The sequence below is a fragment of the Schistocerca cancellata genome, chromosome 9 (genome assembly GCF_023864275.1).
Source record: "Schistocerca cancellata isolate TAMUIC-IGC-003103 chromosome 9, iqSchCanc2.1, whole genome shotgun sequence".
In the NCBI taxonomy this organism is placed as follows: domain Eukaryota; kingdom Metazoa; phylum Arthropoda; class Insecta; order Orthoptera; family Acrididae; genus Schistocerca; species Schistocerca cancellata.
The window spans coordinates 64,633,044-64,659,188 of NC_064634.1; the positions used below are offsets into that span (position 1 = coordinate 64,633,044).

At 41.0% G+C, this 26,145-nt stretch overlaps 1 protein-coding gene across 3 annotated transcripts in view; it reads left to right on the forward strand.

The window, feature by feature from the left end:
- The window catches only part of LOC126100304 (RNA-binding protein 26), a 248,156-nt gene that overhangs the window by 163,315 nt on the left and 58,696 nt on the right, over nucleotides 1-26,145 (forward strand). For all 3 annotated transcript variants that reach the window (XM_049910913.1, XM_049910914.1, XM_049910912.1), the window contains 3 exons: nucleotides 10,149-10,301; nucleotides 18,467-18,574; nucleotides 21,791-21,984. In XM_049910913.1, coding sequence (XP_049766870.1) covers nucleotides 10,149-10,301; nucleotides 18,467-18,574; nucleotides 21,791-21,984 — 455 coding nt within the window. The remainder of the gene's footprint in view (nucleotides 1-10,148; nucleotides 10,302-18,466; nucleotides 18,575-21,790; nucleotides 21,985-26,145) is intronic.

Sequence of the window (26,145 nt, forward strand, 5' to 3'; positions counted from 1 at the left end):
ATTTCTCGCACTTTCTCTTGCAATACATTTCCTCGTGTGGAACTTTTCCACTCTTAATTTTACAAAATTGTGTCAAAGGGAGAGGTTTAGAAATCTTTGAATTATGATACACCAATGTTGTCAGTGTGAGAGTGCTGTTAGTTTCAGCATTTGGGAGGCCCTTATTATTTTGCAATGCAATACGTGGAGAAGACTGTGTCAAATTGTGTTTTATTACTGTGTGAGAGAAATAGTCTTCGAAACTTCCTGACAGCTCTCAAAATTGTCAGGAAGTTTCAAATCAGCATATACTCCACTACAGAGTGAAAGTTCATTTTGGAAGACTGTGTCATACGTTTTGAATAATCGTTAGTAGTGTTCGGATTGATATGCACTTAAAAGCCACGAAATATGCGCCAAAACTCCTCAAAATATGCAGTTAAAATACGCTCTTACTGCCAGTATATGCCTTTAAATATGCAGCTAAAATTCTTTAATTATGCACTTCTCTTGGATAAATTCTTTAAAATATGCATGTTACTTGGGAAAATTAATGAATAACCATCAAATATTTTCAATAATGGCTATAATTCAATGAATAAAATGAAGTATAACATAGGTACTTACACGATAAGTTTGGTAAATTCTAAAACTTAGAGTTTGTTTGAACTACCAACATTTTTTTCCATATTCTCTACATGAAATTTTTTTCCTGTGGTCATATAACAACATTTTCAATTTTGCAAATGATCATTCAGCATCACATGACACTACAGGTAAAAATTTAAGAGCAGCGACATCAGACGACGTGAAATCATCTAGATTCTCGGAGTGTTTCTCTCCTACCAGTAACTGAGCGATCTTCTGAATTGTAGGCCAACTGGGATTTCTATAAAGAACTGCATCCAATTTTCTTCTAAGTCTCTCACTGATCAGACCTGGCCAACTCTTGCTCTGTGTCCTGAATCCTTCAACGAGAGCCACTGCCTTTGTAACTTCCATGTTATGAGTCTCAGGTTTCTCAGTTAGGTCTGGAAGGCCACCCAAGTGCACTCGGATGAAAGATAGGGTATGTAACACGCAGGAATTCTTCAGGGCGTCCTTGGCTTTTGGTATGCCTAGATTTTTTCTACCTTCAAAGCCGTTTAGGACCTAGAACAAGAAAGTAGTAATCTAGTGAATGTCGGTATCAAGCTGAAACCTGCTGTACAGAGAAATAGCTTAATATTGGAATTCTATGCTATGTTTGTTTTCTTTGCTTATTCAATTTATCCAGAACTACATACGCATCCATACCTCTTCAACTTTTCTGTGGGTATCAGTGTAATAGTTTGCAGATGAAGTTCACGTTCCCCACCTTGTCAAGACTGGTTCAGGTGGCAGAGGACAGTCAGACTGAGCAGTCTTGAAAGCTCTTAACTCGACTTGGTGCTTTAATGAAAACCTTCTTTGCCAAAGATATAAGGCTATTGACCTCATGCAATGTGGCTCTGACCTCTTCAGTGACTCGATGGATGCCACGAGCCAGACGCATGAAGTGAATAATTTTAGGGTAAAACACTCGTAGACACTCTGTGGCCTTCAGCATATATGCAGCACTATCTGTCACAATGGCGAAATCCTTGTTCTCCCCACGTTTCTGATCTTCACGCCTGAAAGAAAACCAAAGGATTTTACAAACTTTTTTATTATCTTATTATTGGCTCGGGACATCATATGAAAAAGTAATTGCTGGCTCGGGATTTGATGTGAAAAACAGCACTCCTATATTACCTATAATATTGGTGAAACTTACACAATGCTTCCTGCACTGTGCGTGCAGTCGTGGCACGTGTCGTTCGTTCCACTTCTTTGCACAGTATGAGGTGTCCTTGTCCAGCCTCTTCAGCAGAGAGTTTTCCAACTCTGAAGTGTGCCATATACCAACCGTAAGAACCAGTGTTTTTGTCAACGGATAGCCAGACCAGAGAATCGCCAATTTCTTTCCCAATATTCTCCAATGTCTGTAATAGAGAAACTAAATTATAAAATACACATAAACATGTGGACACTACTTAGGAGACATATACATGAGAAAAAACTATATCTGTTTTAGCACCTACCTATATTTTGACTATTTTCGTATGTATATACATTGACCAAAATAATAGTCATTTAATTCACACAAAAAAAATATATTCTTTAAAAATAAATTTACTTTCTTTTTTGCAGGGAATATTTTGAGACAGACTGTCTCCTTCTCAAGTCCTTTCTTCATTTGTCTTTTCCTTTCTTCGTTTGTCTTTTTCCCTTTCTTCGTTTGTCTTTTTCCCTTTCTTCGTTTGTCTTTTTCCCTTTCTTCGTTTGTCTTTTTCCCTTTCTTCGTTTGTCTTTTTCCCTTTCTTCGTTCGTCTTTTTCCCTTTCTTCGTTCGTCTTTTTCCCTTTCTTCGTTCGTCTTTTTCCCTTTCTTCGTTCGTCTTTTTCCCTTTCTTCGTTCGTCTTTTTCCCTTTCTTCGTTCGTCTTTTTCCCTTTCTTCGTTCGTCTTTTTCCCTTTCTTCGTTCGTCTTTTTCCCTTTCTTCGTTCGTCTTTTTCCCTTTCTTCGTTCGTCTTTTTCCCTTTCTTCGTTCGTCTTTTTCCCTTTCTTCGTTCGTCTTTTTCCCTTTCTTCGTTCGTCTTTTTCCCTTTCTTCGTTCGTCTTTTTCCCTTTCTTCGTTCGTCTTTTTCCCTTTCTTCGTTCGTCTTTTTCCCTTTCTTGAAAAACTTCACTCACTTTAAATTTAGTTTTTTTATTTTTACGTTCAAGTAACAATGTTGATTTTACAAAAATAAACATTCAGACATAATTTAAATTTATTTTTTGAGTCTTTTTTATTTTTTAAAAATTAAACAACTATTATTTTGACCCATGCATATGCCAAATTATATCCATTGACTTTCACATACCTACATATAAAAAATTACCAAAAAAAAACCATACCTTTGCATATAATGGGTCCACATAGTTCTTTCTGAGCATTGACTCCTAAGGAATATCTTTTCCTGTGTATTTTTTCAATAAGGTCCTTAATCCTTCATTCTCCTGCTTATTCAAGGGGATGTTTGCTGTTATTAAAGCCTCTTAAGGACCTTCATTCAGGGTGTATACAAACCGGGAGATCCGGGAAAAACCCGGGAATTTTTTCATCCGGGAGAAAACCGAGAAAAACCTGGGATATTTTTAGAATTCCGGGAATATTTTAATGTTTGAGTTTTCAGTGAAATTTTTGTAATTTTGACTGGTAAGAACCGATACTCTAACAAATATTACTGTATCCCGCTACTGCAGAGTAATACTTCAACAATAAAGCATCAACGAGAAAAAAAAAATGAAAATAACTTAAATTGCAAAGGAAATGCGCCACATACAAAACGACACACAATGCTCATAAGCGTCTGACAATTGAAAATGTGTCAAAGGCTTTAGGAAGACTATGCAGTGTTTCATAACAACAAATTGCCTCCAATGAGCTTGAAGTCGCAACTGTTTACATTCGATTTGTTTTAGCAGTTACGCGCAGACTCGTGCGCATGCGCAATTGAGTCACGTTTGAGTAGTAGATTCTCCCATTTCTGGCTACAGGACTGTGGCTGGTGGCTGTGCGAGCAGTCGCAGCAAGCAGCTAGATGCTACCAGGAAAAGGGGGCGCCAAATTCATATTCTTGAGGGAAAAAAAAAGTGCCTAGCATCCAGCGCACGTTTGTCTATCGATTATTCATATGATTTTGAAATGCTTCCGTGTTGGTTTTTGAACATTTTTGAACACGTTTTAAGTTGATTTCTGAATGAATCATAAGTTAATTTTTGAATGCATGCATAGTGTACGTGATGTCTCTGTCAGGAGAATCCTCATCGCATCTAGAAATAAACTTTCCGCAGACAAAAGGGGGCAGGGCAATATGAGCTGAGGGAGTAAAGCCGAAGGAATGAATGAATGCCAATCGCTGCTGATTTTGTGGTTGATTGGGTTTGCGAATGATGAGCATTCTTATAATTACTAGCGAAATCCATAGATTCAGACTACCAGAATGGAAATAAACGACTGATAGGAATAACAGGTGAGAAACATTACGTACGAGGGTCAGTCAAAAAGTAATGCCTCCTATTTTTTTTTCTACATTTAATTGTCAGGAAATTTAAATGCAATTACATAGGTTGAAAACCACAACATTGAGGATCATTTTGTCATTTTTCAATGTAATCTCCGCCCATCTCTACAGTTTTGGTCCATCTTTGAACAAGGGCATGTATCCCAGCACGGTAAAAATCACAGCTCTGCTTCCTAAGCCATTGACGCACGGATGTTTTGACGGCCTCCTCATCTTCAAAATGAATCCCACAATGAGCTTCTTTTAGTGGCCCGAACAGATGGAAGTCTGATGGTGCCAGGTCAGGGCTGTATGGGGGATGAGGCAAAACTTCCCATCCAATTTTGACAATCTCGTCAGAGGTGTGACGACTGGTGTGTGGTCTTGCATTGTCATGCAAAAGAAGAACATCTGCCATTGATTTTGTTGGGCGAACTCGCTGAAGACGTGCTTTAAGTTTGTTGAGGGTTGTGACGTATTGAACAGAATTTATTGTGCATCCCTGCTCCAAAAACTCAACCAGAATCACACCCTCTGTATCCCAGAAAACTGTTGCCATAACTTTCCCTGCCGATCGCACAGTTTTGAATTTTTTCTTCCTCGGCGAGCTTGTGTGACGCCACTCCATTGACTGCCTCTTTGATTCGGGTTCAAAAAAATGCACCCATGTTTCGTCCCCGGTCACAATTTTTTTCAGAAACTCATCTCCCTCCAAACGGAAGCGCTGCAAGTGTTGGGAGGCTATTGTTTTCCTTGCCTCTTTATTCTGATCGGTTAACATTCTTGGAACCCACCGTGCACAAACTTTTGAGTACCCCAATTGTTTAATAATCGTGATCACACTGCCTTTACTAAGAGAAATAATGCGACACACTTCATCTGCAGTCACCCGACGGTCACCACGAATGATGTCATCAACTTGCTGAATGTTGTGTGGAGTCACTGCACTCACCGGCCTGCCGCTCCGCTTTTCGTCAGTCAACGGTGTTTGCCCTTCAGCTTCCTTACGACGACGAACCCATCGTCTAACAGTGCTGACATCCACTGTCACAACACCATACACCTTCTTCAGTCTTTCATGAATGCGTATGGGCGTTTCACCTTCTGCATTCAAGAATTCAATCACACAACGCTGTCTCAAACGAACATCGATGTCGGCCATCTTACAAACTTCTGCTGTGCTGCCACCTGTTGACACAGAAAGTTACTACTGCAGTGGATTGCAGAAGAAGGTTTGAGGAATGGCGCCAAATTCAAATTTTTCACTTAACTTAATTTCTTTAAGTAGAAAAAAAATGGGAGGCATTACTTTTTGACCGACCCTCGTATTATCTTCTCGGTGTATCCAAGAAAATGAAATTTTGACAGAAAATTTTTTGGTAGATTGCTACACTAGTACAATCCCCGGCTAGCAGCCGCGCAAGTTCTATTCCGGAAGTAACGTGGAAAACGTGTTGTTCGACCCCTTAATAACGCCTAACTGGAAAATAATCGCGGGATAACTAAACCTGTGATTCTGACAGAGTTAGTGAACTTGATCGGCGAACAAATTTTGACAATGGCAGCAATAGCTACAGAATGGGTTGGTTCAAACGGCTCTGAGCACTATGGGACTAAACATCGGAGGTCATCAGTCCCCTAGAACTTAGAACTACTTAAACCTAACTAACCTAAGGACATCACACACATCCATGCCCAAGGCAGGATTCGAACCTGCGACCGTAGCGGTCGTGCGGTTCCAGACTGAAGCACCTAGAACCGCTCGGCCACTCCGGCCGGCTACAGAATTGTTGATGACAAGATTGTTAGAACGAGGAAGGAGAAGAAGCGGGGACATCACACAAATTATGGAAGAATAAGACGAATCCAAATTTATATAAAAATTTTGTAATACTGCTTTTCGATCTCATGCTTGAGAAGCTGGTGCGTATGAATCAAATGTGAAACTGTTTCCTAACATAAAGCTTTTTGCTTGTAGTAGGCCTAATAGGCATATGATGTTGGTACTTCGTGGATTATATTCTGTCGTGTTATAAACATGGCCATTTGTGCCGAAACAGTCTCGTTTATTTGGTGTGTTACAAAATTGCTGCCATATTAGAAAGGCCTATTTTGTTTTATCTAGCAGACAGTGACAAAATAGACGTAATCAGATGGAGAAGCCATACCAGTCTTGGGTATTACTTCTATTAACAGCTTTTTCAGTATTAGATAACGACATTTCGATTTTTCATGTAGCAAAACGCTTGACGAACTTTGATGGAGTAACAGATCCTTTCGCTGAAAGGATAGCACGCCATGTAAAGTGGTAGCAAGATTACAGAGAAAAAAATGCTTGGAGCTAAGGTTTGAAAAAATGTGTAATTTCTTGCTTATCTCTTGTCCATATTGGTTTTATATATCCTATATTTAATTTTATGTCACACAAAACAGCTAGTTATTAACTAGTAGGCAATAAAGAGTTCAGATTTTCTGAAGAGTTCTTGTTCTCTCGATTACAAATAATCCCATCCGCTATTAATAGCAAGATTTTTTTTAAGAGGGGCAGGCTGTCAAACCGGCCGACTGGGAGCAGGAGAGGCACCACAGGACATTTCAGTTTCCACACTCCTGAATATAGTTTGGACATGCGGTAGAAAAATGCTTTATGAAGAGGCGTGGCACTGCACTTTGGCATATTTAAGACCAAATAATATGTCTTACATTTCCTCGAATACATATGTTTTATGTTTCAGACTTTTCAGAAAGATGTGCGCTACGAGGTGAACATATTTTGAAAATTTGTTTTTTTTTTATTGTTGATGCGCAGAACAGTCTGAGCTATAGTGGGTGTCTCCACATGACCCGTGTTTACATTTAGTGATTTTTCTGTTTCCCCTTCGTTTACTGTCACGTGAAATGAAAACAAAACGGATAGCTGTGGCTGGGAGCTATCAAGTTAATTAAAACATATTCACATTATTACCGGAGGCTAAAATATGTCATTATTTTCAGATTTTATTTTATTACCACCTTTCTGACAGTCTAGCATTAATCGGCTTGCGGAACAATGAAGTTAGTTTTGTCTGTTTGCTAAAGAAATTTGACTTTTGTTAACCTTTTCCTTAGAGGCAGTCAATGTATTTGAAACGAAATGTTTAATTCCACAGTACTGGCTAGTTTCAACTGTTCGCTGCATTTCAAGTGCACGTTTTCATTTTCTAGCACGTATGGCATTATGCCATAATAAAGAACCAAACTTGATATAATACAGTACTGGTGCTCCAAGAAAATTTACATCCCGAAAACCACATTAAAATGCTTAATATCAGGTCGAGGTCTACTTCATTGGGAATCTGGACATACGAATGTGCACTTTAAATGTGCACATTTTAATATGGTTCACGAAATTCCGATGCTCTTGCGGTATCATATGTCGTCTTGTTTCTTTTATGACATAATGTATGATCTTTCAATGTTTTACATGCACGTACATACGGGCCTCCTACGTCATGATAGCTACCCAATCGCGGTGTCGCCCATTACCTGCGCTTTCTGGTAACTGCTGAAACAAACCTATTTCTAACAGGTCGCGGGAAAATATTGTGAATAGTGGTTTGAAAAGCGTTACTTTCAAAGTAAATATCCTTTTACGTAAGTTGAACTATGTGCAAGAATGTACCATGAATTCATTAAATCACAGAGCGTTTGACTCTCTTTTAAAATTGAACTCTTTGATGATGAGCTATTTAGAATAATTTAGAACCCTGAAGAGCAGACATATATGTCATTATTAAAAATTTTAGTGGCACATTTGTGTGATTTAGCTTAAAGTGTAACACGCGCAAAAAAAGATAAAAAGTATATGCGAAAGCTTAGCTTCTCTTGCAGCTTGAGAACAATATTATATGCGAAAGCTTTGATTTTCTTGTAGAAACACTATGTATATTAATTTAAACTATTAACTTTCCCTGTTTGTGTGTTCGTGCTACTTAACAGTGATGTTGCTGTTGGCTGACTACATCACGTGTCCTATGCTCTGAATATCTGCTGTCATCCGCTGGCGAGATCACGTGACATGAGCTTCGAACGGCCTACAAAAACGCATCGAAATCTCGATTTCAATGATTCGGAAAGTATCATGCGGTGTTTGGTGGAATTCCAATGTATACTTTCGTAATTCGAAAATACGCAGCGTGCATGTTGCTGCACATCAAAGATATTTCCAAAACGTGTCTTTTTCCATGAGTTTCGTTTTCTGAAGTGCCCGGAAATTGTACACCCTTGTATAAAACCATAACCATTCAAAGGATTGATAAGGGAAAATATAGTGTCACCCGGGAGAAAGTGTATTTTTAACCGGGAAATCCGGGAAAAATCTGGGATTTTTTTTTTCCTTGTCCACATATACACCCTGTTACTGAACTCATTTTTGTTGTCCATATGCTTTGAAAATGAGATCAGTGGTTGCTGTGAAGTTTTTAACCATGTCTTGGTTACGTTATTCTGGTGCCGAAATGTCTTCTTATGCTAATCCAGTTGAAATTTTTTTCTCATCCCTGACCTAAAGTGTTGGAGAAGTGAATAAATATCAGTAAGTATGTACAATTGTACAAAAATGTAAGAGAACAGTATGTACCTACGAGTGGAACTCTTTGATTCCCTCACAACAGTTAACTTAAAAAAAAAATTGCAAGAATGCCGAAGGTAATTCCTAAAGGTCCCCCCCCCCCCCCCCCCCCCCCCCCCCCCCCCAATTCGTACATAGAAAACGTGCACTCAAATTTACAAATGAACTTAATAATTGTTTTAATCCCTTGGAAAAATTATTGAAAAAGATAAAAACAAAATTAAACTTACCTCTTTTTCACATAGTTGGCATAATATTGTTTTTCCGTAAATTATTGGTTTTTGGCCTGGGCATATTCGTAATTTGAAGGAGGTAGCAAAGAGTCGATGTGAACAGCAGGGAAACACAAGCAAGAATGATTCATGTTCCGATATGCCAACAATAACTAGTAGGGCTTTGTTGGCGCACTGAAGAGATCAGGTGAGTGACCTGAACATATATAAACTGCAAGCAACAAATAACCGAAGCACGTTTCTACTCCGATAATCCATCTTTCAACAATGAACCATTACAAGTCTTTAGCATCCTTATCCCAGAGACTACCTAAGTGGAAAAACAATAATATGTCCCTCCATAAGCTACCCACATTTACCTAAAGGCTTTTATTCTGATAGCTTTTTCCGTATTATCTCATTTTGGAAATTTATTGGCCTAATATTCTGGAAGGTTCTTGGGTTATCAGGGAACAAAATGAACCTCAATGTGATCTCAAAATGCCAAAAATAAGCATCTTTGTTGCCATTTCCTCTAAATATGACAATAATATGCTCAAACGCCAAAAATATCCAAATATATGCATTTTAAATTTGAATTTAAAGTAGCCTAGTACCTCCGAAATATCATAATTTGTAAAGATATAACACCAGGTACCATAAAAAAAAATGATGTGGAAAATATCCAAAGTCTGAACTCTTAGTCATTAGCTACCATTGAATAACATGATTTCTTCATTTATTGACCATAATTGCAGAAAACTATCACAGTTACAACCCAATATATGACAGAATGTGACAATAGTTTTGTTCCTGATATTGACAGATTTTTATTGTACATCACAGTAGTTTTGTCTCACACATGAGAAGCTTTTAAAAAGTTGTATTAATTATTGAATGTGTTTTTAATTACATTAAGACAGCTGAAATGGATGTGGACTGTTGCATCATTTTGAATGTTGCTGTAATGCAAATACACGAAAAATTTATCAGTTCTGACTTGACACCTTATTTGCCTCATGCACTTTTTGTGCTCCATTATTAGGAAACTGGAAAGTAAAGAATTCCCATTATAGAATCCGCTACAATCTCCCACACAAGTAAGAAATTCACAAACTGTTTAATATTTATTTATCTATTAAAACTTTTTCTTAAAAAACCGCACACACACACACACACACACACACACACACACACACACACACACAAAATTAATGATGCACTTAATATTGTGTTTCTAGGAAGCAATGAAATTAACTGCTGATCTCCGGAAACGAAAGCAAGAGCTGTTGGAAAAACAGCTTGCAGAACAGAAATCACTTATAGAACGGCTGGAGAAAGGTGTTGCTCCAGAGCAGCGTGAAGCCCTCATGGCAACTATAAAAAAACTGCAGGTATGTAATATTTCAGTATTTGTGTAGCTGGTATAATTGTAAGTGGCATTTGATTTCTGTGCAAGACAAATATTGTATTTTGTGTAACTGTCTGTATTCTCATATCTTTGTAAATCTTCACAATCCCTTAGACATTTTAGGTCAAATATACTTAAATAGAATTTGAGCCCATATTGTGGAAAACTTTGAGCTATTCAGGAGATACAAATAATGGGAATGGTATTGAAGTTGTACCACTTAGTCACTGTGGATGTCAAATTGTACTTCCGTATTGCTTGTGGTTAATGCTACAGTCATTTTGTCTGGTACTGACCTCCAACTTAGGTACAATTTTCCCATCAGTGTTTACTATCGATTTATACTTTATTCCAAGTGAATAATAAGTTGGTATAACTTAATATCTGAAAATGCATTCATGAGGAACGATGTACTTAAAAATCTTTTATTGACAGGCAGTTACTTGGCATGTGAAGTGGCATTGCAATTTATATGGAAAATATGGTGATTTTTACTTAGTTCTTTAATTTCTTTCCCACAGACATAAGTATGTGCTGCCACGTGACTGCATTTCTGATCATTCTAGAGAAAATCAAAATTAGGTAGCTTATTTGTGAAGTGGGTGCATTGTAAACAGTTTGTGCAGCCTGTAAGGGGTACTATTACTGATAAAGATACGACATAGTAAGTCGTGCATCACTACAACTTTCAGAACTGTGCACACACTCCTCCCATCGCCTGCCTCCTCCCCAGGGACATTGTTTTGTCCAGCAGTGCCCAAACACTGCCACTTTTCTGACAGAATGAGATGAGTGAATCATCATTTGGGGGTTGTGCAGAATGGTTGCATGCAGTTGTTGCAGCAAAATTATTTGAACAGTTAGCTAAATTGATGACTTATGAGTGCACATTGTTGGCATTCTGGAATTTTCAGAGCTGAGCGTGCCTTTTTATCGGCAAGAGCATTGTCTTGCTGTTACATTCAGTCATTCTAGGGCACTGATGGTCACACACCAGAATGATAGGAGGGTTCATCATTTGGATAATGCTCTGGGCTGTTGCATGTAATTGTGTTGCACCAGAATTATCTGGACAGTTTGCTAAAGTAATGGATTATGAATTTGGAAGTATTACATTGATTGGTATGGTAATAGTGAGTAAGCATTTGATTTATTTGTGGAAACCACACATAATTAAGTATGAAATTGATGGGTGAAATAATATTGTGGCTCTTCTGTTGGTGGAACATATTGTTTTTTGGCAGTTACAAATTGTTCAAATGGCTCTGAGCACTATGGGACTTAACATCTGAGGTCATCAGTCCCCTAGAATGTAGAAGTACCTAAACCTAACTAACCTAAGGACATCATACACATCCATGCCCGAGGCAGGATTCGAACCTGCGACCGTAGCGGTCGCGTGGTTCCAGACTGAAGCACCTAGAACTACTTGGCCTTGACAATTACAGTGTGGAATATTAATTCAGAGAAGCAGTTCAGCAATGACGAACTTTAGTATGGGAGTTCAATACATCCCTTCTATTAATACAAGCAGACTGGGACTAGACTTGTTAGGAAGTTAGGAAGTGTGTTACTTGCTGAAAGTCAGTGTGTTGGTTGGTTGGTTACTTTGTTCCTTTTTTTAAGGTATAAAAATAGTGGTGTCTTGTTTGGAAGCTACTGTAATTAAATGTGTTCTTGTGTTACCTGTCTCAGGTGCAAGTGACTTGTTTTCTCATTTTTGTATGTCATTTCCATGTCAGAATTTCCTTTACTGGAACTTCTGACAAATTGTTTCAGGGCCATTGTTTTACTTTTCTTACTGAAAAGGCATTTTCAATTTATGGAAATGTGGCACATTGCTTAAGGCAAGCCTGTTTAGGAGGTGGCTAGTTGAGCAGGAGAACTCCACACTTACTCGCTGCCTGTGCTGTGAGTGCTCGTGGTAAAATGTGGGTATAGGACGTCATTATGTAGTGCAGGGGAAGTGTAAATGTGATGCTGTCTTCAGAGGAATGAAAATAAGTTCACCATAGTTTTAAATGCAAGTGTATACGAGGTCTGTCTAAAAAGTATCCAACCTTTGATTTTCCTGTGCAAAGTAGAGATGATAGTGCAGCACCACTTTTTACAGTAAAGGAAGAGACCTTTATGCACATGCATGAATTTGGTCTCTGCCTTTCAGTGCGTCAGTCGCTGCCTGCCAGTCGCTGAATGAGGTTGGGTTACCGATTCTCTCAAGACGACTGAACGTGTTGAGCAAAGATACCGCATCAAATTTTGTCAAAACCTTGGTGATTCTCAAAGTGAAACAATTCGTAAGATTCAGCATGTGCTTGGAGAAGATACAATGGGTGTAACACAAATTAAGGAGTGGTTCAGCCGATTCAAAAATGGCTCCACATCAGTGGAGAGTGACCATTGTTCTGGCAGGCCCCAAACTGCTTGGAGTGCAGCTGTTGTTGAGAGGGTGCAAAATTTGGTGATCGCAGATCGTCGTTTGACCATGCGGGAAAGTTCCCTAGAGGTTGGAGTGAGTAAAGATTCTGCACATGCAATTTTGCATGATGATTTGAACGTGCACAGAGTGTCTGGGAAATTCGTGCCCAAGTTGTTGTCGCTGGAACAAAGAGACCTCCGTTTTGACGTTACACAGGACCTTCTGGACACCACCAATACTGATCCTGGATTTCTGAACACTGTAATAACTGGAGATGAGTTGTGTGTACGGGTATGACCCACTTCTCCCTAGGAGGTCCACAACTCTTTTGTGGGTACGTGTGTGGCAAGCACGAGACCCTGAGCTAGTGCAGCTCTCTTTCCTTTCCAGGCTGCATACCCTCCTTGTCCACATCCCTCCCCATCCCCGATCCTCCCCCACCCCACCCCCCTGATCCTTCTCCATCCCCCCACCCCCTGGCCTTCTCCCTCTCTTTGTAAGTATGTTTTGTGCCTATGTCCGGAGACGGACACTTGTGACTGTAAGACTAGTTTTTCTTCTTCCCTCTCTCTGCTGGAAAGTCTCTGTCCTCCCTTTGTCCTTCTCTTCTACTTGCCACTTCTCTTTACTCTGTTCTCCGCTGCGGCATTTGACACCTATCTTCTTTCCTTTTCTTTGTTCCTCCCTTTCTCTGTCTTTCCTCCCTGTGCATGTCTGAAGGCCAACCCACGCGTTTCCATGCATAGCAAGTGACGGGGTAATGCACAATTCCCTGCCCTGGGTAGACAGGTAGGACATGTACTTAACCCCTGGTAAAGTTCAGTCCCAGGGAGGGGTGATTACCCGAGCTGGTACCTTCCGAACATGCCGATTGGTCCCTCCAACAGTTTCTCGGGAGGTGTGACCTGACGTGTGGACAATCACCTAAGGTGGAAATGCCCTCAGGGAGGGAGGGCTCCCACGAGGAAGGAGTGCACCATCGGAGATGCCGGTAAGCATGAGGGATATTTTCGCAATGGTTTCATCTAAGTCTACAATTCTGCCCACAAGCAAAAGCTAGATGAATCTCAGCCACGGACAATTCTTCCATCAGTGCCAAAGTTCCTGGTTGTTTCCCGGTCTGACGAAGGTCAAGACTTCTCCACAGTCAACCCTTTCATTATTCAGAAAAGGTGTCAATGCAATTGCGGGTCCTGTAAAGTCTTGTTCCCTATTACGAAATGGCACCTTGTTTTGTTCGAAACTGTCAGTGACCTCCAGGCACAAAAATTGCTGCGAAATACACTGCTATACACCTTCCCTGTCCGGGTGGATGCGCACGGCACTTCAAATTCATCACGCGGAATGGTTTATACACTCTCACTTGACAGTTTGTCCAACGAGGACATTAAAAATTACCTTTCTGACCAGGACATAACGGTTGTACATAGAGTCCTGAAAAGGGTTGACAAGGACGTGATACCGACCCGTACTCTCTTCTTGACGTTTGACAGAGTTCAACTTCCATCGAACATTAAAGTGGGATATAAGATAATTTCAGTTCGCCTTTACATCCCCAACCCTAGACGTTGCTATTGGTGTCAGTGGTTTAGTCATACTAGCCAGTCCAATATGGCCAAATGCATTACATGTGGCAGGGATGCCCGTGAGGGTGATTGTCCACCTCCATCCCATCGTTGCATAAACTGTATGGGTGACCACACTGCTTTTTTCGACACTTCCTTGGATTTAGGGTGTGCAGGCTGCCCTTCCTCTCTACCACCATTGGGAGTCTGCTTCCGTCAACTGCTACGTTCTCTTTCCTTCCACTTTCCTAAAACTTTCTTGACAAATGGGGGTACAGTGCCACCTTAGCTCTTAGCTTCGTCCCCAGACCTGCCTGCTCTGTGACCTTTGTTAGCTTCCCAAGGATAGTACACGCCGCCCCCCCCCCCCCCCCCTCTCCATAGTTTATCACCAGGCATTTGCTGCTCTATGCACACCAATGAGGGATGCCACATTTATTTACTCTTGACGGCTCAAAAACCACATTTGGAGTTGGAAGTGCCCATATTATTGGCGACACCCCTACTAGATTTCGCCTTTCCAACCAGTGTTCGCTTTTAACTGCGGAGCTTTATGCTGTTCTCCAGGCTGTCCAATACATCCATTACCGTAAGTGGCTACACTACATTATATGCTCGGATTCGCTCAGCTCTCTCCTGAACCTCCAAGCTCTTTATCCTGTCCACCTTCTGGTCCACCGGATTCAGGACTGCCTCCACTTGCTCCAGTTGGGGGTCATCTCTGTGGAGTTCCTCTGGATCCCAAGGCACGTTGGTATCCATTGAAGCGAGGCAGCCGATATATCGGCCAAGGCTGCAGTCTCTCTTCCAATGGCCCGCTGTTCGCATGGGTCCCTTAGCCAATCTACAGAGCGTTTTATGCCTTAGTGTTGCTCTTTTATGGCACACACATTGGTCTACACTTTCCGATAACAAATTGTGGGATGTGAAACCTCTTCCCTGTGCTTGGACCTCTTCCTTCCGGCCTCGTCGTCGTGAGGAGGTAATTTTAACTAGACTCCAGGTAGGGCACTGTCTTTTTAGCCATCGACATCTTTTAAGTGGCGATCCTCCCCAGCTTTGTCGCCACTGCTCTCAACTGTGGATGGTGAAAAACCTTTTACTTCAGTGCTCCTATTTTAATCCACTAAGTGCCCGTTTACAGATGTTGCCTGAGATACCTTCCCTTTCAGCAGATGACATGCTCTCAGCCAGTCGCGTCCTCGAGTTTATCAGTGTCGGAGAGATGACATCACTCATTGGAAACACTTTTTTTGGGGAAAATACCCCCCCCCCCCCTTCAGTAGTAGTTTTCTAAGATTTCCTTCCGTTTCCCTCTTTTATGAATTTCGCTCCCATTGTTGCTGATTTAACATTCGGTTTTTTACCCTTCCCTAAGCCACAGAATGGGCGCTTGTGACCATCGCAGGTTTGCACCTTTTTTAAAAAAAAAAATAAAAAAATTATCAAAAAAAAAAAAATCAGGGTACGACCCAGAAACAAAAAGACAGTCATCACAGTGGAAGCATCCCGAGTCTCCAAGGCCAAAAAAAGTGCAGCCGGTGTGAAGCAAAATCAAGGTGATGCTGACTGTCATCTTTGATGTCCATGGAATTGTGCATCATGAATACACACCGGAAGGACAAACAGTGATAAAGGAGTATTGTCAAGATGTTCTTCAACGCCCCTGTGACGCAGTTTGGCTCAAAAGACCAGACATGTGAATGGCAAAAAACTGGCAACTGCATGAAATTGACCTCGCACATTCATCCCACTTCATCCAAAATTTCTTGGCCAAACATGGAATTACAACCATTCGCTAACCTCCCTACTCACCAGACATGGCTCCTTGTGACTTCTGGTTGTTTCCAAAATTGAAGAGGCCACTGAAAAGATGCCATTTTGAGAGTAGAGACGAGATAATGCGGAACATGATGACAGAGCTGAACACCATTCCAAAAAAAGACTTCCAGTGTTTCTGGCAGTGGAAGGATCGGTGGGCTGTGTTGTGTGCAAGCACAAGGGGCCTACTTTGAAGGGGATTAGGGTCCCAACCTTGTCACGAATTCAAAATATTTTTACTGGCCAAAGGTCGGATACTTTTTAGACAGGACTCGTATACTTAATGGTGCAGTGCTAAAAGTGAAGAGTAGCTCTTTTAAAAGAAAAGTAGTGTTATGACCGGGTTAGTATCTTCAAAGCAAAGCATCAACCTATTACACATTATCAGCATCAACGTATTACACTTCAGTACAGGATGTCTTCCTACAGTTGTAGACCTTTAGTGTGACAGGCAGTTGATTGATAATATCTTACAATTCTTGAAGATCCATATAAAAATATTCTACAGCATAGATTTCCATAACTTCACAATTTTTGCAACTACAATTATGTCAATGTTTGGACCTACATATTTTCACGAACAACTTCTTTACACAGTGAAGAGAGCGAAATGCACCCACTGAAGCTCACTGACAAGACTTCAGTTTAAAAGCTTGTCTTTGAATTGGCAGTGCTCTGAATGTGGTTCCAGACATTGATGCATTAGTGAAAAGCAAAATTAGTAATTTTCATTGACATGTGGTGTTCTGATGTTTAACGTATGCGTAAAGTAGTCACAAAATACATCTTGATGTCAGTTTAAACTTCATCTAAAAACAACATTTGTAATAAGGGTGCATCAATCTAATGAATATCATGCTTCATACTCAGCTGGCCAATATACTTTGCCTTATCAATTAAAAGAAATGTAAATTTCATTTCATTGTCATTTCTCATTACTGCAGCAGTTTTAGGAAAGGCATTAATTAGCCACCATCAAGCAGTACATCTCCATAGAACTATGAGCAGCCATAGAATAGACTTGTCGACAGCAGTTTCTCGTGCTGAGCTGCCTTGTGCAGCTTCCTCCTAGCCGCCCTTCGTCTTCCCCTTCCATTACTGGCCATGAGCTGGCCCGTTGCTAACTGCTGCGGCATCAACATGTGAGGCAGCTCACATGAGCAGATCGGTGAACAGTCCTGGCTTAATGTATTGAGTAGTACTGTAAACGCTACAAACCCTCATCTAGACATTATGTGTTGGTTTACTTCAGTTGGCCATAACTCTCGGATGAATGTGGAGTGTTTCCTGTAACAGAAGCCACAGCTGATTCTGTATCCCATTGTGGTCTGACTGCAGTTGTACTTCATTTCTAACAATCCAAAGTTATGTATTGAAGACAGGAGGAGGAAATGTGTTGAATTGTAATTTGTGTGCTAATATTTAACCCTTTAACTTAAAATCTGGGGTATATTTGAGCAACTTAAGAACAGACCTTCAAAAAACTAAAAACCCGCTTATATCTGTTTCATCACCGATAATTACATGTTCAGCCATTAGAGAGCATCTGATACTACACTGTAGCGTGGCTGTCATGTTTTGTTTGAGGTGATTGCCACTAGGTATCATCTTTACTGTGTGCCACTTTCTATACTCAACAACAAAATGGGCTCTTTAAGATTCTCTCTTATATTGTTATTTAGACATTGCTTTCAAAAAAGGATGGCTGTAGTCATCCTGAGTTTGACATTGAATTTAGCGGCTCAGAAAGTGAAGGACAACATGATGTTACTTTATTAGGGACTGAAAGTGATGGCATTTCGTCAGCTGACTGACAAGTGCCCACCACTGGTATGAGATAGATACATCCACCGTGCTCCAGCAAGCTCCTCCAAGATTTATGTTCACTGGAAACCATTGTGAAATCCATGTTTAGACTTAATAGGTACATACAAAATGAAAAATGACTTAAAGTTTTAGCATATTTTAGTTGAAGTCTAGTGCACGAGTCTGCTTGGGATTTTAATATCGGTGATCTTCAAAATTTTGTAACTATTTTGAACTTTAAAAACAGTCTTTATATGTCTGTATGTAATGATGCCATTCAATATGGGATGTTTCCATTATTCGTTGGAACATAATTTGGTAAAAAAAAAAATATTACATTAAGAGGTAAACATATTTACTGGTTGTCATATTGTATTGTGTGAAATAAGTTTTGGTTTTAGCTTTGTATTTTCCAGTAATACAAGTATATTTTTTCAGATGTTTGTGTTATATCTTTTCTGGACCATGAAAGTCTTTATACTAGATTTGCTTTTATTGCTGTATATTTAATTCGTATTTTTTTTCTGTTTCTTCCAGGAGACAATTGAGCAAATCCGAAAAGACCTGAGTTCATCTGTAGTTCCTACTGTCAAAAGCACTTCCTCTCTTAGTGCTGGAGGATTAACTAAAAAGACTGTTCAAGAGGTAATTAATGAATACCAGTATTAGCTCCAACTGGTTTTAGAATCTTTTTACTGTTAACAAGTATTCGAGAGGGCCCGGGAATAGAGGAATTGTATACAGCCTATGTAAACTGTTATCTTGTGCAAGTTAATGGCACAGCTCCACTGCAGAATACCTACTACATTTTTTCCTTGAACGTGACTAAATTTATTACTTATAGCTCCCCAAACTATTATTGCTCATCTAATAGCTTTATATGTGACTAGATGCTATTTATTGTTACATTTACAGTACCACATATACAGGTCACATATTATGGACAATGTTAGATTGAATCACTAGCTTCAAGAAAGCCACTAGAGACTTCCATGACATCTCTTAAAAACTGCTGAAAGGAATATTCAGTATATTAATTTTATCAATAATAAACAGTTTGGCCACCCATAAATGGTACTTTCCCAGTGATGATAAATCCATTGCTCAGTGTGCTGAAGGTCAAGACAGGCACTAACTCCAAACCAAGTCTGCAAATATGTTTTGCTTGTCAAATATTCGCATGTTCCTAATCCTCTGACTATTTCTACAAACCAGTTGCGAAGAAACACCCCCCCCCCCCCCCTTGTCACCCAGTATTACACCAGACTACCAGTGAAACTATTTTAGGTTTTCCTGTGAAGTTGTACAGCCATCCCACGAGATATGTTGCCACTCATTGTTTAATACTTTCCCTGAAATCTTCAGATGTAGTTTTGCGAAGTCACAGTCAGGAATGATTCCTAAATAATCTTTACATTATTTCCCTTTTGTTTGCTGCCCTTAAGAAACCTCCTTTTTTCTAAAAGTTATTTTTTGAGTAGCCAGTAGTTAGAGATGCACTAGTTTTTAAATGCTATGCATTTTACCGTAAGTTTTTTCAAGGTAGTCTTCTGCTCATGCATACACTCAGTGCATTATGGCTCTGTTCTTTTCCGGTAAATACTACCATATTTACTCGAATCTAAGCTGCACTTTTTTTCCAGTTTTTGTAATCCAAAAAACAGCCTGCAGCTTAGAATCGAGTGCAAAGTAAGCAGAATTCTGAAAAATGTTGGTAGATGCTACCACAACTAACTTCTGCCATCGAATATAAGTAGCACTAAACAGGCATGCTTTGCAGGCACAAAGATAAATACTGGCGCCAAAACCTCTGTGTCACTAAATAAATTTAAAAAAGAAGGTAGAAGACGACCTTTTTTCTCTGCCTCGAGTTTCGACAACTGCATTTTCAAACATTATCCAACGAAGTAAATAAAAAATCCTTATTGTTCAACTTCGACCGTAGCAGCCTTTCAAATATTCGTAGCAACAAAAATAAATTTCTTTACACAAAATACCAACAATGCATAAGGCTTTAGGATTGTTGCGCAAGTTGATACGCTGGGGCTCATTAAGATTTCACGTAGCAGCACCTATTGCCCTGTGGAATTTTGTGAAGTGCTTGTTGGTGTTAGTGAACCACAATGAAGCACTTTCATTATACTGCCAAATTCAAGAGGGGGAGTTACTTCTTTTGCGGAACAAAGTTCCAATTGTGCTGCAGGTCTGCGATACGGGATTGATGAGAGCAACATCAGGTGATGGCGACTGCAGAGAGACAAATTATTTGAATGTTCAAGTAGCAGGAAAGCATTTAGTGGGACAAAGTGTGGCCAATACCATGCACTAGAAGTGATTTTAAATGAATTTGTTAAGGAACAGCGTCTGGAATTCCTGCCTGTGAACGCCGAAATTTTAAAAATTAAGGCACATGAAATTGCTAGAGAGCAAAAAGTCGAAAATTTTAAGGCTAGTCGCAGCTGGATTGATCTGTTTATGAAGCGCTGGGGTTTTCCACTTCGGAGGCGAACTTTAGTTGCACAGGAGCTGCCGAAAAATTATGAAGAAAAACTTGTGGAATTTCAGCGCTTCATGATTAGGTAGCGCACAGAAAAGCAACACCTTCTTGGTCAGATGCTGACCAAACTCCCATATATTTTGACATACCAAAGGAAAGAAAGACGTAAGTGTTCTTACATCAGCGGCGAAAAACAGCGGATGGCCGTCATGCTTGCTTGCACAGCAGATGGACATAAATTACCCCCATTCATAGTTTTCAAGCGAAAGACTTCCGAAATCAGAAGTGTTTCCAAAAACTGTAAATGTACAAGCAAACGGAAGTGGGTGGTTTTCGGAGGACATGATGCTGGAATGGATTAGGCATGTGTGGAATCGTCATCCTGGTGCAGTGCTTGGTTTACGCAGTCTGTTGGTATTAGATGCGTACACAGGCCATACAACATCTGCAGTAAAATGAAAATTAGAGGATTCAAAATAGACTTGGCAGTAATTCCAGGCGGGATGACGTCAATTCTGCAACCACTTGACATTTGTTTGAATAAACCATTTAAGGACAAACTTAAACACATGCACACAGACTGGCTTTCGAAAAGTGACAGACAACTGACACCAACAAGACGTGTAAAATGCGCAAGTTTGTAACAATTGTGCCAATGTATTTATGATGCATGGAAGTGTGTTCCAAATGAGACTGTGTAGCAAGCATTTAAAAAATGTTTGATATCCAATGCAGTAGATGGTACAGAGGACGATGCTCTGTATGAAGAAATGAGCAACAAAGAATCGAGTGATAGTGATTTAGAATTATGACTGGTATTTTAAACATTTCATATAAGTTGTATTACAAACCTAATAACATTTTGTTTTAAATTTCAGCATTTAATTTCTAAGTTACAATTTCTAAGTGTTGCTACTCTGCATTGCACAGGATAGAAAAGTGTGGAGAGCTGCATCAAACCAGTCTACGGACTGAAGACGTCAACAACACACTCTGCATTTGAAGTCATCACTAAAAATCTACTATGAAAATTTGACTGGCAAGACTGTTTGGGATGTATGTCAATATGGCCAACGCTACGTTCTGAATATTTTCCTACCTGTGACAAGAGAGGGTTGCTAATAGGAACTTTTATGAATCATGAATCACATGCAGTATTCTCTTCACCATAAGAATCATTCGAATGTAAACATTATGCCATGTATTTTTTCGTGTTTGCCACCATCTCCTTTAAATCCTGTCTGTCTAATAAATTACGAAACTAGAGTGAGGCACATACACACTGTACATTATCGTGTTTATTTTGTCAGTGAACGAGACATATCATTTCACATATTTATGTAGTGTGCCATTCTCCCATTCAGGCACAACGTGAAATTCTGGACGCGGAGCTCGACTTGTTCACCCGACAACAGGAAGGAGGAGACACGTCTGAGCTCCAGAGGCGTGTGGCAGAGCTGAAGATGGCTGCCCACTCCCTAGGTCTCCTGCGGCCGGCTCCAAGAGTGGCTCGAGGTGCAGCTACACTTTCCCACCGATCAGCTGTTGGCCGGGGGAGGTGGGTATCTGTTGAACTGAAGAGTGTAAATTCATTCTTTATTTTATTAACACAATAATTGTTAATACAATATTTATGAAACACAAGCTCATAGCCAGCTTAGAGAGTACAATTTTAAATCTGTATACTGAGTGTTTCCAGTCCGAACTGATTTGTAAGTAGGGACCACTACACTGTACCTTTTGATAAGGGTGAATGTGTGATCTGGGAGGCCAGCAAAAGGAGATGCAGGTACAAACACGTACATGATTATAAATTGACTGTATATATGTAGGAGATGTGAAAAGTAAGATTTAATGTGACAAATGTATTTTGCGAAAATTAAGCTCAGTCCTTTCGAATAATTAGAGCACAAACTGAAATGATTATATACCAAACACCATTAAAAGTCAAACAGTGGAAAGTCTAGGTTGGACGTTATATCTACATTCCTCCAGAACCTCAACAGTCACCTCCTCCCTGATTCATGTCACCTTTTCCTCCTCATCCTTGAAGTTGACCTCCACCTCACTGGAACGTCTTTATCCAACCTACCATCCACCAGCAATACCTCCACTTTGGCAGCTGCCACACATTCCGTACCAAAAGGTCCCTTCGAAACATTGTAGCCACTTGTGGTCATCACCTCTTTGGTGACAAGCCATATCAACAGTCTCACTTGAGGCATTCACAGACCAAAATTATTCTCCTAATCTTGCACAGAAACTGATCTCCCATGCCTTGTCTCCCAAGTCAGCTACCACATACTCCCCAGGACTGAAGCAACTGAATCACATTCTCTGCCAAGTTTTCAGCTACCTCTCCCAATGCCTGAAATGAGGAATATCGTACCCACTATCCTCACCACCACTCCCACAGTGGTATTCCACTGCCCATCAAACCTGTGCTTTATCCTTGTCTGTCCCTACTCTACCTCTGCTCCCAACCCCCTTGCCTCGTGGCTCATACCCCTGCATGACCTGTCCCCTGCCATCCTCCCATTGCCACTTATTCCAGTGCTGTCACAAGCACTTCCTATCCCATCAAATGCAGGGTTACCTGTGAAAGAAGTCAGATGATCTACAAACAAAGGTGTACCCACAGTGTTGCTTTCTAACAAGGGGAACACTCCATCGCACCCCCCTCAGATATAATGGCCCAATGGATAGCCCGTCAAAAACTGAACACAGGTCAAGCATGGAAACGAGAAGGTGAACTGAACCAAACTGTGAAAAAAGAAGCAAAATAGAAACAGTGAACGCTCCAAGCTAAAGATGTGCAACATCGAATGACCCACAAGAACCACAGGGTCAGTGTTGAGTGATCACGGTGTTGAGCACAAAGCACGAGATCTGTATTCAAACCTCCCTCATGCTGCTTGGATTGTTACATTTAACTTAACCTTCTATTGCCTGGAGTTCATTTGATGAAAGAATATAACAGTTTCCAACTTCACAAAATTATTGAAAATTGAATTGCACACTCGTCACGTTAATAAAACACTGACTGACATGCTTCACAGATCTCTTTGACTGACTGACAAAAGAACAACTCGCTTGCAGCCTCACTGCATAACTTTATGTAGTATTTTAACAATAAATTTCCAAATAACCCATTATTAATTTTGTGCAATTTTGATGTTACAATTAAAATTTACAAAATGTAAAGAAATTGGTGTTACAGCCGAATAAGGTATAAAATACAATATCGTATTACATAAATTTTTTAGTATCATATGTAGTTTTACATATAAAAAATCAATCTGAACTTTAATTACAATAGTGACTCTTGTATTATTTTAGTTGCATAATTAATTACAGCTTGGATTTGCTTGCTAACATTCAGTGACAGTACAGATCTCGTGCTTTATCCGACTACATATGTAAAATTTACAAATGAGGCCTTAAATACTGAAAATCGGAAAGTTGTGTGGTGTAAGCAATTGGTGAGTTAATTAGAAATGTAATTACAAAGGGTATTTATTACAGAGGAAGACATAAAAATAGATAACATATCACTTGCTAATAACTTGTAAGCCATTTCTCAAGATAATGATGTTCTCTGTGTCAACCCACCAATCAGCTGCAATTAAGGTAATTAGAGGCACCAACCACTTATGCCAACATTCCCACAGCCTCTTAATATTTGTCGCCAGATATTTAACATTTCAGTTTCTTGATTAAACATCCAACTCTGCACTTGTGCATAATTTTGTTAATGACAACATTCCCCTGACAATCATGATAATATACGTCCTTCCAGAACATTCTGTATCTTTGACAATGAATGTGAAGTGTTTTAGCTAATTGGACAGAATGATGTCTATAAAGACACACAAGTCTGTGGGAAGCACTGACTCATCTGACAGCCACCCTGATGCACAAAAAAAAGGTGGTATCAGTCTCTTCATTAGAGTCTTGGGGAAGGCTGTATCATTATACCCCTCCCCACCCAAGGCACCCACAAATTTATGGACTGTCTGTCTGGTCATTGACATGTCTATTCTTCTCCTGTAGTCTTGGGAATGATCATATAGAATAAGAGTTATGTGATATGAAAATATATTATCATCACAAGTTAGCGTGCTGCCACACAGGCCTCTCACAGCAATGAAATCGACAAATAAATGGGTGTGGTCTATGTTACAACGAAGGAATTAAAGACTCAAACCTTTCAAAATGGAACTCAAGAGTCATAACGTGTTGTGTTGTAATTGTGTAAAACAAATAGAAGGTACGTACATTTGGAGGTCAAGCAGATGTTACACCACGATACAGACACAAATTTAAATACAGCGAACAGACCTATCAGTCATTGGACAAACAGTTCATAATTTTGTGGTGGGGGGGGGGGGGGGGGGAAGGGGGATATGAGAGAGGTTTGAACCTGGATCTCCCCCATCACAGTCCCATACTGTGACCACATGACCCCGGTCCCACCATGATTGAAAGGTGCTCTATGTTGTCCATGTTGATCTTGGACTGTTCAGTTTCTGTTCTGCTTTTTTTTCCTTCCACAGTACACCACCTTCCTGTTTTCGTACTTGATCTGTGTTCAGTTTTTGACAGGCTGTCCAATGGGCCATCTTACCACTAAATCTAAGAGGGCTGTGATGGGGAGTTTCTCTCGAATGAATGACCATAGCCAAACTGGGCGAGAGAGAGCTGGACCACCCATTTGCTGAACATGATGCCCACTCGAGTGAGTGCTCCCTGTCCTGCACCACGTAATTCCTTTCTACCGTCTACTTTTTGTGAATTGCGCAGGTGGGAATACTCTTACTTTCATTCTCGTGAGCCCCCTGGTATCAACCTTCCCTGCTGCCACTCCAGCACTACACACCTATGCATCTACGGTCTTTTCCCCATTCCTCCTCCCTCCCCTCCTCCTCCCTGCCCATTCTTCCCACCTCCCTACCCCGTCCACACCCTTCCCTCCCCATTCTTTCCCACCTCCCTACCCCGTCCACAAACTTCCCTCCCCATTCTTCCCACCTCCCTACCCCGTCCACACCCTTCCCTCCCCATCCCCCCTCCACCCCTTTCATTCTCCCCTCCCCCTTCAACCTCACTTCCCCCTTCAACCTCACTTCCCCCTTCAACCTCACTTCCCCCTTCAACCTCACTTCCCCCTTCAACCTCACTTCCCCCTTCAACCTCACTTCCCCCTTCAACCTCACTTCCCCCTTCAACCTCACTTCCCCCTTCAACCTCACTTCCCCCTTCAAACCTCACTTCCCCCTTCAACCTCACTTCCCCCTTCAACCTCACTTCCCCCTTCAACCTCACTTCCCCCTACATCCTCACTTCCCCCTACATCCTCCCGCCCCCCCCCCCTGGTCAGACTCCCGGTCCCCGCTCCCCCCACCCCGGTCAGACTCCCGGCCCCCCCCCCGGTCAGACTCCCGGCCCCCCCCACCTCGGTCAGACTCCCTGCCCCCCCCCCCCCCCGGTCAGACTCCATGGCCCCCCCCCCGGTCAGACTCCCTGCCCCCCCCGGTCAGACTCCCTGCCCCCCCCGGTCAGACTCCCTGCCCCCCCGGTCAGACTCCCTGCCCCCCCCGGTCAGACTCCCTGCCCCCCCCGGTCAGACTCCCTGCCCCCCCCGGTCAGACTCCCTGCCCCCCCCCCCGTCAGACTCCCTGCCCCCCCCCCCGTCAGACTCCCTGCCCCCCCCCCGGTC